The sequence below is a fragment of the Myxocyprinus asiaticus genome, chromosome 49 (assembly GCF_019703515.2).
Source record: "Myxocyprinus asiaticus isolate MX2 ecotype Aquarium Trade chromosome 49, UBuf_Myxa_2, whole genome shotgun sequence".
NCBI lineage: Eukaryota > Metazoa > Chordata > Actinopteri > Cypriniformes > Catostomidae > Myxocyprinus > Myxocyprinus asiaticus.
In genome coordinates, this window is record NC_059392.1 from 25728997 (window position 1) to 25745266 (window position 16270).

The window sequence follows — 16270 nt, forward strand, 5'->3', positions numbered from 1 at the left end:
CATACAGGTATGTTGTCTCGTGAAGCCTCAATGAGCACTTTTCTCTTTTCTTTTCTTTTCTTTTTTCTTTCGGCCCGGGGTTTGCGCTGATGCGGGCGAGGCTTTCGCTTGGGCCACAGTTTATGTGGTCTCACCGATGGCTCAGGGGCGGCTCTTGATGGCGCTGAGGTGGCAGGAGTTGGGTTCTTTGCCAGCCATTGACTCGAAGCAGAGCAGGAGCAGGTCAGATGAGAAGTAGCACTGCTTTTCGGCAAAACGTGCTTCATCACTTGTGACTGCTTTTGCGCCGCAATGAAGCGCTCAGAGAAGCCTTCCACAGTTTTACTGAAAAGGACACCATCAAGTGACACTGGAGGGCGGCTTTTTCCACGTCATGCATCTCAGTGAGCGTTAACCAGACGTGCCGGTCCAAAACTACCAGATTACTCATCGCTTTTCCGATGGCCTTCACTGTGATTTTTGTAGCACGCAGCACCAAGTCTGTGGCGGTGCGGAGATACTTAAACACTTCAGGGTTCGGGCCTTGCTTATCTATATCTTTGAGTAGCTTGGCCTGGAATACTTGAAGCACCGCCATGCTATGGAGTGAAGAGCCGGCCTGGCCTGCCGCCATATAAGCTCATCCAGCCATAGCTTATATTCTGACGCTGCAGTGTATTGTTCACTATGTCGGAAAAGGCTGTATTTTATGTAAGCATTGTAGGCAACATTCATAATATTAAACATACAAGGCACGGCGGCCCCTCAGCACACTATAGCAGAAGGGAAAAAAAACATTGCCATTTATTAAGGGCTGAAACTTTGCTTGGTGCAGAACAATCTGGAATAATGTTTAACATTGTAACAGTCACCTCGTTGCAACCTGAACTTGTTAAGAACGTTAAATATTGTGACATCTAGACACAGCACAACGAAAAAAGGTGTCTCAAAATGTGTTTTTGAAACCTGAAGTTCTTTTTAAATTGACACAGTGTCTAAAAATGTGCCAGTCCTGCATGAGACACTGATGAAACAGTGAGATGCATTACAGTAGTCAATGACCTTTGTCCAGCATGTTTATATAGAAAAACAATGGAAAACAGAGCAGAAGCATGCAAAAACACTCTCGGTGTGAACGGCCCCTAACTTATCCATTCGCACATATTTGTATGAGTGAAAGCACGTGGGCAAAACAAGTTTGGAAGGCCTGTATAGTTTTTCATAAATTACAAACCCGAACCCAAAGTCCTACTGATCTAAACCCGGCAGCTTCCTGACAACAAGACAACAGCGTATCTTCTAAACAGCGTAAAAACAGTCGCTTTTGTCAAGGTTTGAAGCATCAGAAGTGAAGAGCCTGTTTCTGGCAGCGAGGCAGAGAGAATCTTCGCCGGAACACTGCAGGGGGTGGGTGAGTCTTATGCTGCAGGTGCAGAAAGTCAGGTGATGAATCTTCCTGTTGTGTCTGCAGGGAAGACCTGTCCACTGAAGGGTGTATGTTGATGGCAAAGAGAGCTTTTCAAGACAAGATGTGGTTGTAGTCATAGTCGTAGTCTAGATGAGATGATGTCAGTCTTGAAGGAAGAAAATTCTAAAGAAATGGTGATTGAGCAGCCGCTTATATAGGCCAACTGCGTGCCTAAAAATGCGGGGCTCAAACACCATTGCCAATCATAGGATTGACATTATTGTATAAGGGCTTCAGTTAGAAAGAATTCCCCAAAAGCATTTACCGCAATGTCGAGTGAACCGCAATCGAAAGGGAATCGAGTAGTACTGTTCAACCATGGCTGGGAGTGCAAAACTTATTGTAAGGGAATGCAAACTATTGCAAAGGGAACACAAAACGTATTGTAAGGGGACACAAACTATTGCAAGGGAACGCAAAACGTATTAATGCTTGGTCTCCAGATGCTGTCTCATTTGAAACTTTTAGCAAAACTTGGCTTGCGGTTATCTGTGTGTGCGCAGGAACAAAGATCCATATTTGTGCTAATTTTAAATGGCGCCAATGAATTCAGAAAGTTGTGAAGTCTCAAAGGTCAAGCTTAAAGAGAGGCTGAGTGCTTTCTGCAGAGACCCCACTGAGCGTTCTTCGCTGTCTGTTCTTTGATGTTAATCTAGAGCAGTTTCTTTTTTTTACAGCAGCCAAACAAATAGGCAAATGTCTTATTAGAGAGAGCGATGCGAAGTGAGAGGGAGCGAAATGGAGGAATTTGTTTGCCCCATCCAGTGTGTTTGCCTGGACCGTATTTTCCCCTAACAGTCCACCCTGTGGGAAATCAATTTGTGTATGTGAAATGAGCAATACACTTAAATGCAGCTGTGCACCAGAGAGTCAGCGTGTATGGGTTTTAAACACTGCTATGCATTCTCGAAGCATATGAGGCGATTTGAGGAAAAACAAAAGAGCAGAAATGCAATGAGAATGTAGTTTATAAAATTAGTCTGTGGGGACACAATGTTTCCGACAAGTATGTCGTAGAAGAGACATTAGCTGTGGTGATGAGATAAATACTGATGGGGTCTTTTATTTAAATTCAGCATTTTTGTATTTTTATTTTATTAACAATTTTTACTGATTCCCTTCAACATATTAAATAAACATAACAGAAAATACGGAATCAAATTATATAAAATTACCACACCCCCCCCAACACACACACACACACACACACACACACACACCCCACCCGCACAAACACGCACCCCAATGGTCATAATTATGTAGATACATGAAAAAAACATAAAAAGTATGCTTTCAAAAAACAATAAGAATGCACACACACATTTAAAACTACAAATCCCTCTCCACTCCCCCACCCCGAGAACACTCCAAAAAGGCCAAATATCTACCCCACTTCCAATTAAACAAATCAAAATTTCCTAGCCTTCTACATGTCACCTCCTCGAATGCTGCCACCCCACCACTCCTGTAATGAGGGTGCTCCAGCCGACTTCCATCCCCTAAGAATAATCTGTCTACCGATCATAACTCCAACTAGGACCCAACATTTTATGTATCTATCCCCGATATTAATGAACCACACCATTGCCTAAAATACAGAGTCTGGGGCAAAATTAAATTTGAGTGTCCAATGCGTCACACATAAAACTCTGAACCCTCAACCAAAATTCTTGGGTCTTAACACACCCCCAAAAGACATGGGTTGTGTCTCCATCTTCTGATTGACATCTCCAGCAGGTGGGTGTGTCTTTAAGACCAAGCCTATACAATCTAGAGGGGGTCCAATGGAATCGATGTAAAATCTTGAATTGCATAAGGCACACCCTTTCATCTCTAGATGCAGACTTGACATTTTTAAAATCCTAGTCCACACTCCCTCCTCCAATACCAAGTTTAAATCTTTCTCCCATAATCTCTCGAGAGAAGTTGAAGCTCCGTCCCCCAGACTCTGAATTAACAGGGAGTAATACACTGATGCCTCATGACCTTTTCCAAAAGCAGTAATCACCTCTCACAGAGTATCTGCCGCTCTAGGGGGGTGTGTGCTACTCCCAAAAACAATACAGAGCAGGTTGCGCAGCTGTAAATACCAAAACAACTGAGATCTGGGAACCCCAAAATGTTGAACCAAATTTTCAAAGGATCTCATCATACTACTCTCATTTAGGTCATCGAGTGCAGTAACCCCCCTCACAATCCACTCTGACCAACAGAAAGGGGACATAATTTAGGGTTCAGCCATATGCTCAAGGCAACATTTATAAATTCAGCTTTTAATGTTTGTGTGTGATTCATAGGAAAGAAAAATCATATTTCAGTTTTTTTGAGCCTCACTTCATTAAAAAAATGATATGAAATCTCCACTGTGTGGCATTAAAAGCTAGTTAAATTTTCCTCCAAACAGATGAGGTTTTTAAGGTTAATTCCCTACAACCCTACCCTAAACCTTAAACCATACTGTCAGAAAAAATAAACATGAGATGAAAAACGCCATGGCTGAAGCAATGACATCATTTTGTCATGCTTCTATAAAACTTTTTGCACACATGTTGACTTTATTTCAGGACTTGTATCCCGGTCCTTTGCATCGCAAGTGCAACGCTCTATTACTGCGCATTTTGATCACGCATGAAGAAGCTTGTAAATTCAGTTGCTTATGTAGTGCAAATGTAAAAATGTATCACCTTACAAGTCATGCACTATAGTAAAAGTGTTTAGATGTCATAAGATCGCCTTATGTGAGGAACAGGTCGAACAGTGTTTATGAACCGATAATCTGCTGTTTTACTCATGATTTATGTGAAAGGAAATACAAATCATTGCTGTTTAAGCACTTCAAGTGTTCATTTCACCAGGAAACTGCTGCGATATGTACAACGAGCAACATAAAAATAATTTAGCAAAAATGTAGGTATAGTAACATGGTCTCATGAAACATTATTTGTATATTTAAAAGTATTAAAGTTTGCAAATTGAGATGCCAAATCAGCATGATATAATTTGATTCCCTAGTGAAAGTCTTATTCTGTCACATGAACTGAAAATGCCCTGTAGGTCAGAGCTTCATGCCGTTATGAAGCTATTGGGGTCTGTGAAGATGGGGAGGGCCACGGATGTCATGAGACACTTAAACAGTAAGTGGCTCCTGCATCAAGTGTACCAGTGTGGAGGGAAAGCAGGCTCCTATGATAGTCCGTTCACACAGTGTCCTCTGGGAATAAGTGGCCAGTGTTTCAGATGGTTTCCTCTTTGCATCTGTTGCCCTTTTCCCTTGTGGTTTTCTTTTGATAAGTGGATGCTGAAATTTTAAGACATGCCAGAGAGAGAACTCATGTTTATGTTTGTACAGTACATACGAGTGTGTGTGTGAGTACATACTTGTCAATAATGAAACAAAACAAACTGGAAATTAAGGTAAACAGTGAGGGAAGGCAACGCAAGCAGTGGAAAATCACTGTTTTAGATTTAATGAGACAAACTGAAGGTGCTGAAAAAAAATCTTCTGGTGATTTGGAAGGAGCCCCTTTATGCTCAACAGTATTGAAAACGGCTAGTTCACACATAGTTCAAACAAAAATTAAATTCTGTCAACACTGACTCACTCTGTTGCAAACCCACATGACATTCATTCTTTCATGGAGAACAAAAGGAGATGTTAGGCAGTATATTTGTCTCAGTCACCATTCACTTTCATTACATATTTTTCTTTTTACAATGAAAGTAAATGGTAGGGATTTCCCGATACCAGTACTGGTGTCTGATACCACGCTCATGTGCTTGCACTCATGCTCGTAAAAATGCTCTGATATCATCTGACGTACGAATGACATTCCGTAAACATTCAGTACATAGATTAAAATCACATTATGTCCTAATGTGATTATTAAACCGCAAAAGCTGCGATTTAATGAGATAAATATATAGTTTGCATGTGCTGCATGCTTCAAAGTGAATGTGTGTAGCTGTTGTGCTGAAATAAAGACACAAAGTGCTCATACCTTTTATAGCTCCTTGGCTCATACACAGTCAACACCATCATGTGTATCACGCTCTGTTTGTAGCAGATGACAGTGAGCAGAGTGCTAATTCACTTTGTAGCATGCAGCACATACAGACTACATATTTAATTAAATAGCGTTTTTTTGGTTTAATAATCACATTGGGTAATGTACAGTAGCGACCTGCTTTTCCGGAAGTGAGTAGTTACTGTCAAAAACACACAGAAATGGAAAGGACTTCAAAATAAAAGCTTTCATCAACATAAAAGCTCAATTTAAATGAAAAAAGTATGACTGATATAAATCACTACTGTACTGTATTGTTATGTAACATTCACTGTAATACTACTACTACTTATAATAATAATAATAATAATAATAAATCAATAGTAATTGTATTAGATTTAAGCAATATCTCACTTTTTAATGCTCTGTTATGCAGCACTTCAATGTTGTTTTTTGGATTTTGCTGTGAGGTTCTGAATTAAAGCACTTAATTTTATTTAATATATATATATATATATATATATATATATATATATATATATATATATATATAATATTATTATTAGTATTGATGCTGACTACCACCCCTAGAGACATGAATTTGAATCCAAGGTGTGCTGAGTGAATCCAGTCAGGTCTCCTAAGCAACCAAATTGGCCCAGTTGCTAGGGAGGGTAGAGTCACATGGGGTAACCTCCTCGTGGTCGTGATTAGTGGTTCTCGCTCTCAATGGGGCGTGTGGTAAGTTGTGCGTGGATCGTGGAGAGTAGCATGAGCCTCCACATGCTGTGAGTCTCCACGGTGTCATGCACAATGAGTCACGTGATAAGATGCACGGATTGACGGTCTCAGAAGCGGAGACAACTGAGACTTGTCCTCCACCACCCGGATTGAGGTGAGTAACCGCACCACCTAACAAGTTAGGGACGAGTCAACATTGCTTTCTGCGGTAATCGAAAGTATGTCTTAGAAGAGAAAATTTGTATATCATTAATGAACTGTGCAGAAAAAGACCAGAAACATTTTAAGAAAGTAAATAGGATCAATTTTGATTTCATGCTGACTTTAAGTGCCTCGTCACTTCTCTAGAATGAATAAGACTCCAATCTTTTAGAATCATTAACAGGAGCTAAGACAAAAATTGGCAGCATTGTTCTCTCAGTGCTCACCTGCAGTGATGTAATAAATGAACTTTAAGGGCTTTGTTCACACTTCACTAAAGAACTAATACTCTACCCAAACAAAAGAGCATCAACACAATCTCCTTCACACCTACTGAACGTCCATCACCACATGCCCATCTCTGCCATCTCCCACTCACACTTCAGAATGGCCAATCTCCACACTCGCGCTCACATCACAGTCTTGATACCCTTCCCACCCGCCGCCAGCACACATCATGTCATATCTCTGCCTCTGTGGGTGGCAATGCTCTGCCATACCTTTCAAGTCACCATTTTATGCCTTTATGTAAGTTTGTTAAAGGGTTATGAAATTGCTACAGGTCCATGTAATGAAGACCTTACTTTAAACATTCTCTCAAGCACATAAATATATCGCCGGCACTAGGGAGCTTTAACCGCAGGCAATGTTTTACACAACTTGTAAAATGCTATTCCCAAATTTGCGCTGGGAACAAAGAGAAAGACATAAAATCTCATGCAAAACAAACGAAAATAAACACTGGATTTCTGTGGTGAACCTCAAAGTCAACTGCTACACCAAAGTCAAATTTAACTTGATGAGATAATCATTGGCAGATACCAGAAACTTCCTGTTTACTTGTTACCTTTCAGAAAGTGGAAGGGAATTTGCATGTGCTTTTTAGAAAATGAAAATTGTGTTCCATAGACTTACAAGGGACCGATAAGAGAGAAAGTTCAGGAAAGTTCCTGGATTAGTTTAAGTTTAACTCTATGGGCAGCATCTGTGATATGCTGTTGATCCAAAACGCACATAAAGGCAGCAGTGGTTAAATCCATGTCTTTAGAAGCGATATGATAGGCGTGGGTGAGCAACAGATCAATATTTAAGTCCTTTTTTACTATAAATTCTCCTCCCTGCCCAGTAGGTGGCGATATGCATGAAGAATGTGAATTGGCAAAAACAAAAGAAAATGAATGTGGAAGTGAAAGTGGAGATTTATAGTAAAAAGGACATTTAAGTCTTGATCTGTTTCTCACCCACACCTATCATATCGCTTCTAAAGATATGGATTTAACCACTGGAGTCGGACCTTCGAAGTTCTGGCCACACACATGTTTGTACAGAAGAATCAATAAAAGCTCTTAAACAAGAATGCAAATTTCTCAATCTGATCTTATGGACATTTTTGCTAAACGACATTACGTGGTTCCTTACACATATTTCTGCAGTTCCAAAGTGAAATATCCACTGGGTGGCGCTAAAAACGAGTGAAATATTCTCCAAAACAGATGAGGTTTTTAAATGTAAAAGGATAGTTGAAAATTCTCTCATCATTTATGCCGTCCCAGATATGATATTCTTTCTTCTGCTGAACACAAACTAAAGATTTTCTAGAAAATATTTCAGCTCTGTAGGTCCATTCAGTGCAAGTGAATGGTTATTTGAGCTGTAAAGTCTAAATTGTACTTTTCGCAGTAGAGCTGCTGGTTATGCATTACTGATGTAATTCCTGTGGGTGGATTTTTATCCTAACAGATGGAAAATCCTTAGAATAATAACAGACAAAAAAGCTCTGGATTTTATTTATTTATTTATTTATTTTGAGTGCTTTTCTCTATCAGAGTGTGAGTGCAAACACAGTTTTTTAAATCTCAATGGCAAAACACTTTGAAAGCACAACCAGGACAACAAACAGCCAATATCAAACTGAGTCATACACCACAATTGTGTTTTTCAGATATGACAAAATGCACAGCAACAGGTCGTTTATATATGTCATTTGAGACCTTTGTTTTAACCGTGTTACCAGGTCAAACAGGAAATGGAGTGGACACTCGCTCCATCTCACTCTACATGATATCTAACAACACTAGGATGATCTCTCCTTCTGTCCCCTGGGAATGTAAACCGCATGAGAGGTTTGGCCTCGCCTTGACCTGGAGACACTCTGTTGTCATGTTGTCAGTCATTTGATATCTTGCTGAATATTCCTCTCTGTGTTTTTGTGCATTCAGACCCAAAGATCACGCTCCATATGTTCGAAGAACAGGTGCAAATTCATTTAGTAACCTATCTTTCAGGGCTGAAATGTTGGTCTGTTTGTCACATGGTTTATTAGTTCCAGCAATCACTGTAATAATCTCTGTAAAAGGCCCTTAAGACCAAAGACCCTTCCATTAGATCTGGAATGACAGATATAATTTACATTGAAAGCATAAGAAATCTGTTGTGACACTCGCACATCAGGTTCCAGTCAGACCTGCTCAACATCTTTTTGCCCAACGGTGCATTTCAAGATTTTAAATGAACTGTTACTGGCAGGGATAAAAGAAGATTTGTCCCCCGAACAATCGCAACACGTTCACAATGAATTACACAATATGTCAGGGAAGTAAAGAGGCCCCCGTGAGAAGACAATTGGCATTGCAGCAAGTATTTTAACACTCTGTATATGAGTACTGCAGCACAGCACAAAAAGGCAGATAAAGTCACAATAGTCCTTATTCCTTTGGCACAGTTTGAATTGTTTTTCACATTTTGAGCAACATCAAGGGCATTATTGTTGTTGTATATGTGCTTACTGATGCTCTCCACATTTTTAGATCATAAAATACCACAGTTACAAAACTATATAACACAGACAGCATATTAAGAACTTCAACACAACAATACATTTCTGAAATGGACGAATCCGTCACATATTGTGCTGTAATTGCATAACCGTGCATGGTTGCATTGTGACATTTATACAAAGCATGAGTCTCTTGTTGTAAAATTACACATGACAGGTTGATTTACTGTACACAAGTACTTCCCTTACACTCCGGGTGATATATTACAGCGACATGATCTAGGTAGGATCGTCCTGGTCAGTCTGTTATGACATCAAAAAACAGAAAGAAAAGGCCCAGTAGCCCATTCACACCACTCGCCTGTTATCTCTCCGGCAGAGGATCTTTTTAAAGGACCTTCTGAAGTCATTATTGAAGATGGTGTATATGATGGGATTAAGGGAGCTGTTGCAGTAGCCGAACCAGAAGAAGAACTTGAAAAGCGTCTCAGGCACACAGCAGTCGCAAAATGCCGTCAGTGTGTACGTGAAGAAAAAGGGGAACCAACAGATGACAAATACGCCAATAACTACTGCTAGGACAAAGGTGAAGCGCTTCTCACGATTCTGTCGCCCCTTCCACCTGCTGGTCTTGGTGGTCTGGCAGACCTCTGGCTTGTCATCTGGTTTGATTTGGCTCAACCTGGTCTTTCCTTTGGAGCTCTTCTTCTTGAGGGAGCAGGGGTTGGTGACCTTATGGTCGGAGGAGGACGAGTCCTCCATGTCCACTCCGTTTATTTCGCCCTTGTCATTGGCGCCATCCAGCTTAGCATTGGGATCCCTACTGAGTCTCTCTTGAGGGCCCTTCTCACCCTGATCATTCTCCTTCAGGTGTACTTCCTTTGTCCTTTGGTCTCCAGGGGGCGCTCTGGTCCTCTTTTTGGCGATCTGATAGATTCGAACGTAGACGAGCACCATGATGATGCAAGGAAGGAAAAATGAGCCAATGGAAGAGGAAATAATGTACCATTTTTCTGTATTAATACTGCAGATGGACTTCTCTTTGTTCTTCTCCATGGTAATGAGTGGCGGGCAGGAGATTACGGCAGCAATGACCCAAACCACAAAAATGATGCGCTTGATCCGTAGGGGTGTGCGCTTAAGGTTGTACTCGATGGCTTGTGTGATTGACCAGTACCTGTCCAAACTGATGGCGCACAGGTGGGTGATGGAGGCTGTGCAAAAGAGAACATCCAGGGCAAGATATATTTCGCACCACACCTGTCCAAAGGCCCAATAGCCCATCAGCTCATTGGCCAAAGAGAACGGCATCACCAAAGTGGCCACCAAAATGTCGGCTGATGCCAGCGAGACCAGAAACAGGTTCTGGGGAGCCCTGAGAGCTCGGCTTGTGAAAACAGCGATGATAACCAGCACATTGCCAAAAACAATGATGAGAATGAGGAGCCCCACCAGAACGCTCAGAGGAAGGGCCAACAAGAGGGTGTAAGGCGGCCTGCCATTCTCCGTCCCATTAGTCACATTTTCACACACCATTGTCTCTTCTTCTCATATGGGCTTGGTGGAACAGAAATTATGTTTTGAGTTGATGACAGTTTATGTTTTCCATATTACTGAGATCATCTTTGCATTGAGCAAAAGTGATGCTCATTTTTGGTCATTTGACATCTAAAAATAAAGAAAGAGAAATTTAACAATTAAGAAATAGAGAAAAAGGAATAATACAATTTATTTAAAAAAATATATTTTTTTAAATAATAAATTATTAAGACAACTAATACATAATAAAAATAAAGTAAAATATTTTAGTAATAAGTAGAAGAATGCAAAACAAGGAAATGTAGCAATAAATGAAAAAAAATTAATAATGAAATTAAAAAATATTAAATTGTTAACACAACTAATAAATAAAACAAATAATTTAAATGCTTTAATAATAACTTAATAAATATAATGGATAATACAAAATAACAAAAAAAAATGCAAAACAAAGAGGGATTGTAGCAATAAATGAAAAAGGAATAATAACATTAAACAAAATATATATATTTTAAATTATATATTTTTAAACATCTAATAAATAAAATATAATGCAAAATATTTTAATATTAAATTCAAATAATAAATATAATGGATAACACTAAAATAATACATTTGTAAAAACTGCAAAACAAGGAAAAATTTAGCAAAAATAGTTTTTTAAATAATAAATTAACACAACTAATATATAATGTAATGTAAATATTTTAATAATAAATATAATGGATAATACCAAAATAACGAATTAGCAAAAATGCAAAACAAAGAAGAATTCTAGCAATACTTAATAAAAGGAATAATAAAATTAAACAAAATAAATATATTTGAATAATTTTAAAACAACTAATAGATTAAATTTTTTTAAAATATTTTAATAATAAATTCAAATAATAAATATAATGGGTAACACAAATAATCAATTAGAAAAAAATGCAAAACAAGAGAACTGTAGCAACAAATGGAAAAAGTAATAAAAAGAATAAAAAATAGAAACAATATAAACATGTTCAATATTAACTAACTTTAATAATTAATGGAATATACAAAAAATAATCAATTAGCAAAATAATGCAAAACAAGGACGAGAAACGCAGAAAATTAATAAAAATATATAAATTATTTAAACAACTAGTACATTATAGACCTTACCTTGGTTGGGGGGTTTGGAGGGTGGGGGGAAACTAAAACGTTGCACAAACTTAAGCCATTCAAAACATCTTGTAAGCATTACTTCTCTAAGTCGGTCTTTATGAGACGAACTGCATCATTAATTTCTCGCATCTCCCCGGTGGAGTGTGTAAAGACAGCGCTTCATCATCCGCTCTCAACTCAGCAGTGCGCGCGCAGGTTATGACTCCGTCTCGCGCGCAGAATAGAGGTGAAATCATATTATCATGTCGTGTGCGCGCTGTTTGTGTGTGTGTGACAGAGAGCGTGATTGTGCGCGCACTTGCGTTCTAAATGACATCTTATTAAGCTGAATATAAGAGACACGCCCTCTTTCTCATAACACCAGCCTCCGAGTTGTCGTTGCTTAGCAGCCGCGGGCGAGGCGCAGTGGAAACGCCAAAAGCGCTTTTGAAACTCTTTTAATCAGTGACAGCAGGTTTAAATCTGGATACGAAAGAATACGCAAAAAGTGTTTGTTTCTTAGTGGTTAATAATGGTTTACTTGATGTGAGGGGTAAAAAAACAGACAAACAACTGGCTAAACACATACAAGGGTTCCGACCAGTTTTAATGAATGAATGAATTTTTTTTAATGAATTTCCATGACTTTTCCAGTCATTCCTAATGAGGACTTTCTAAATCATTTGATAGATATATTGAGCAGATTTTCATTTTTGTGTCAGGTACCTAATCTTTTTAATTAATGGGTGATTGTCAAAAAAAAAAAAGAAAAAAAAAAAGGTCCTATTTTACTCCAAAATGTATATTTTGCAAATAGAAAATAAAGCCTATTTTAGGGTCATTAACCCTTAAACGCATACCTCGGGTCTTTAGTGACCGGACCTCATTCCACCCCCGTACCTCTTAAGTATTCCTCAACTTTTCTCTTCTGAATAGTGTCACAAACAAACAAACAAATAAATACATTTGTTATAACTGCTTAATTACAAAAAGTGTATAGGGTCATTAAAGACCCCAGATGTGTAATAGTATCGCTTTTTTTTCTTCTTGCTTCCATAAATCATATTTTTATGATTTATTTCAGATCTATATAAGTTTACTATCACAGGATACGGTGCATTCAGAAAGTATTCAGACCCCTTCATTTTTTTCACATCAATCTACACCCCACACCCCATAATGACAAAGCAAAAACCAGTTTTTTGATAACTTTGCAAATGTATTAAAAATAAAAAAACTGAAATATCACATTGACATAAGTATTGAGACCGTTAACTCAGTACTTAGTTGAAGCACCTTTGGCAGCGATTACAGCCTCAAGTCTTTTTGGGTTCAATGCGACAAGCTTTGCACACCTGGATTTGGGGATTTTCTGCCATTCTTCTCTGCAGATCCTCTCAAGCTCTGTCAGGTTGGATGGGGACTATCGGTGGACAGTCATTTTCAGATCTCTCCAGAGATGTTCGATTGGGTTCAAATCTGGGCTCTGGCTGGGACACTCAAGGACATTCACAGAGTTGTCCCTAAACCACTCTTGTGTTGTCTTGGCTGTGTATTTATGGTCATTGTCCTGTTGGAAGGTGAACCTTCTACCCGGTCTGAGGTCCTGAGTGCTCTGGACCAGGTTTTCATGAAGGATATCTCTGTATTTTGCTGTGTTCAGCATTCCTTCAACCCTGACCAGTCCCCCAGTCCCTGCTGCTGAAAAACACCCCCACAGCATGATGCTGCCACCAACATGCTTCACCGTTGGGATGGTATTGCACAGGTGATGAGCGGTGCCTGGTTTCCTCCAGACATGACACTTGGAATTGAGGCCAAACAGTTCAATCTTCCTTTCATCAGACCAGAGAATCTTGGAAGCTCTAGGAAGAGTCCTGATTGTTCCAAACATCTTCCATTTAAGAATTATGGAGGTCACTGTGCTCTTGGGAACCTTCAATGCAACCAAATTATTTTTAGCCTTCCCCAGATCTGTGCCTTGACACAATCCTGTCTCTGAGCAGTTCCTTTGAACTCATGGCTTGGTTTTTGCTCTGATATGCATTTTCAGCTGTAAGGCCTTATATAGACAGGTGTGTGCCTTTCCAAATCATGTCCAATCAATTGAATTTGTGGACTGAAACAGGTGGACTCCAATAAAAGTGTAGAAACATCTCAAAGATGATCCAGAGAAATGGGAAACACCTGAGCTAAATTTTAAGTGTCATAATGAAGGGTCTGAATATTTATGTCAATGTGATATTTCAGTTTTTTTCTTTTTAATAAATTTGCAAAGTTATCAAAAATCTGGTTTTTGCTTTGTCATTATGGGGTATGTAGTCTAGATTGATGTGAAAAAATAATAATTTAAAGCATTTTAGCATAAAGCTGCAACATAACAAAATGTGAAAAAAAAAAATGAAGGGGTCTGAATACTTTCTGAATGCACTGTATATTTCTTTGTTTATTACAATATAAATGAGTAATATTTTCATACAAATGGCTACTATATCACATTGATTTTCTGTGTAACAGTGAATTATCAACATTGATGAATTATCAGTATCTCATATGCAAGTACACATACATAACAAACACTGATGAGCCAAAACATTATGACCACTCACAGGTGAAGTGAAAGCATTGATCATCTCCTAACAAGGTCACATGTCAAGGTCTGAGTAGATTAGATGGTAAGTGAACAATCAGTTCTCGTAGTCAACATGTTGAGTGCAGGAGTAAAGACCTGAGTGACTTTGACAAGGGCCAAATTATTATGGCCAGACGACTGGGTCAGAGCATCTCTGAAACGCCAAGGCTTGTTGGGTACTCCCGGTCAGCAGTGGTGATTACCTAATGACAGTGGTCTGAGGAGGGACAAACCACAAACCAGCGACAGGGTGTTGGGCACCCAAGGCTCATCGATGCATTAGGGCAATGAAGGCTATCCTGTCTGGTCCGAACCGACATAAGGTCTACTGTGGCACTAATCACAGAAAATGTTAATGATGGTTACGGGAGGAATGTGTCACAACACACAGTGCATCACACCCTGCTGTGTATGGGGCTGCATAGCCGCAGACCGGTCAGAGTGCCCATGATGACCCCTGTCCACTGCCAAATGGGCATGCAAGCGTTGGAACTGGAACTTGGAGCAGTGGAAGAAGGTTGCCTAGACCGATGAGTCCCAGTTTCTTTTACATAACGTGGACGGCCGTGTACATGTGCAACATTTAACTGGGAAAGTGATGGCACCAGGTTGCACTGTTGGAAGACGACAAGCCGGTGGAGGTGAACCTAAACATCGTTGTAGACCAGGTACACCCCTTCATGGCAATGGTATTCCCTGATGGCAGTGGCCTCTTTCAGCAGGATAATGCGCCCTGCCACACTGCACACATTGTTCGGGAATGGTTTGAGGAACATGATGAAGAGTTCAAGGTGTTGCCCTGGCCTCCAAATTACCCAGATCTCAATCCGATTGAGCATCTGTGGGATGTGCTGGACCAACAAGTCCAATCCACAGCGGCTCCACCTCACAACTTACAGGACTTGAAGGATCTGCTGCTAATGTCTTGGTGCCAGATACCACAGGACACCTTCAGGGGTCTTGGAGAGTCCATGCCTCTTCGGTTCGGCGCTGTTCTGGTGGCACACGGAGGAACAACAGCATATTAGGCAGGTGGTCATGTTTTGGCTCATCGGTATACATGCTATTTCTGACTCAAGGTGGCACTGATGTGTCAGTGATTGACTTGATTTACAGTTGACATTGCTGTTTGAAAAAGTAACGTGGAAGTAAACTATAGCAAGTGTAACACATGAACAATATAATATGACTATTGTCATTTGGGTGTACTACTGAAATTATGTAAGTTGTGTGACTATTTAGACTCAATAAGTGTCTGAGAAAATACATGTGTAGATTGTGTGTTATGTTTAACTCAATACCAGTTGCGTCTTATGAAATTTCAGTGTGGAAGTAATGAATCCTGTTCTAGATTTGTTTCATCTCTTTGAGATGAAAAATAAAACATCAAAATATATCAGAATATATTATATTCTATTCTTTTCTGTTTTGAAAATGTTTTGAAAATTTGACAATATCTGGGCATTTTGTAGATCCATTCGTGATAAATATATGTGCCGGGTTTCTAAAGGCCTGAGTATGTAATGATGTTTGGTGAAACACCCGTGCATTTAAGGGTTAATATAGAAAATCATTGAACAACAGCCTCTTTCAGTTTAAAAAAAAGACTCATCATTGAAAACAATGGGAATTATAACCTAAAATGTCTGAATGTGTTGCGATAATAAAAATTGGGGGTAAAATGTGCTTAAGTGTCCTGCAAATAATGTAATAAAATCTTTATGGTCCTAAATGTAGGATTCATTATCTTTATGCAAAATATAATTTCACATATATATTTTTAAGTTGGGGGTTAAATA

General features: G+C 39.2%; 1 protein-coding gene across 2 annotated transcripts; it reads right to left on the bottom strand.

Annotated features, from left to right (window-relative positions):
- Positions 1–8175: 8175 nt before the first annotated feature.
- On the bottom strand, positions 8176–15814 carry LOC127438364 (alpha-2A adrenergic receptor-like). 2 transcript variants are annotated; one of them, XM_051693902.1, is made up of 3 exons: positions 14449–15814; positions 11858–12767; positions 8176–10837 (listed from the first exon to the last, which is right to left on the bottom strand). In XM_051693902.1, exon 3 carries the CDS (start codon positions 10703–10705, stop codon positions 9518–9520), a length of 1188 nt encoding a protein of 395 aa, XP_051549862.1. In that variant the 5' UTR covers positions 10706–10837; positions 11858–12767; positions 14449–15814; the 3' UTR covers positions 8176–9517. The 2 variants fall into 2 exon arrangements, with proteins under 2 accessions (XP_051549862.1, XP_051549863.1); XM_051693903.1 differs by lacking the exon at positions 14449–15814 and having other exon boundaries at positions 11858–12975.
- Between the last annotated feature and the right edge of the window lie 456 nt (positions 15815–16270).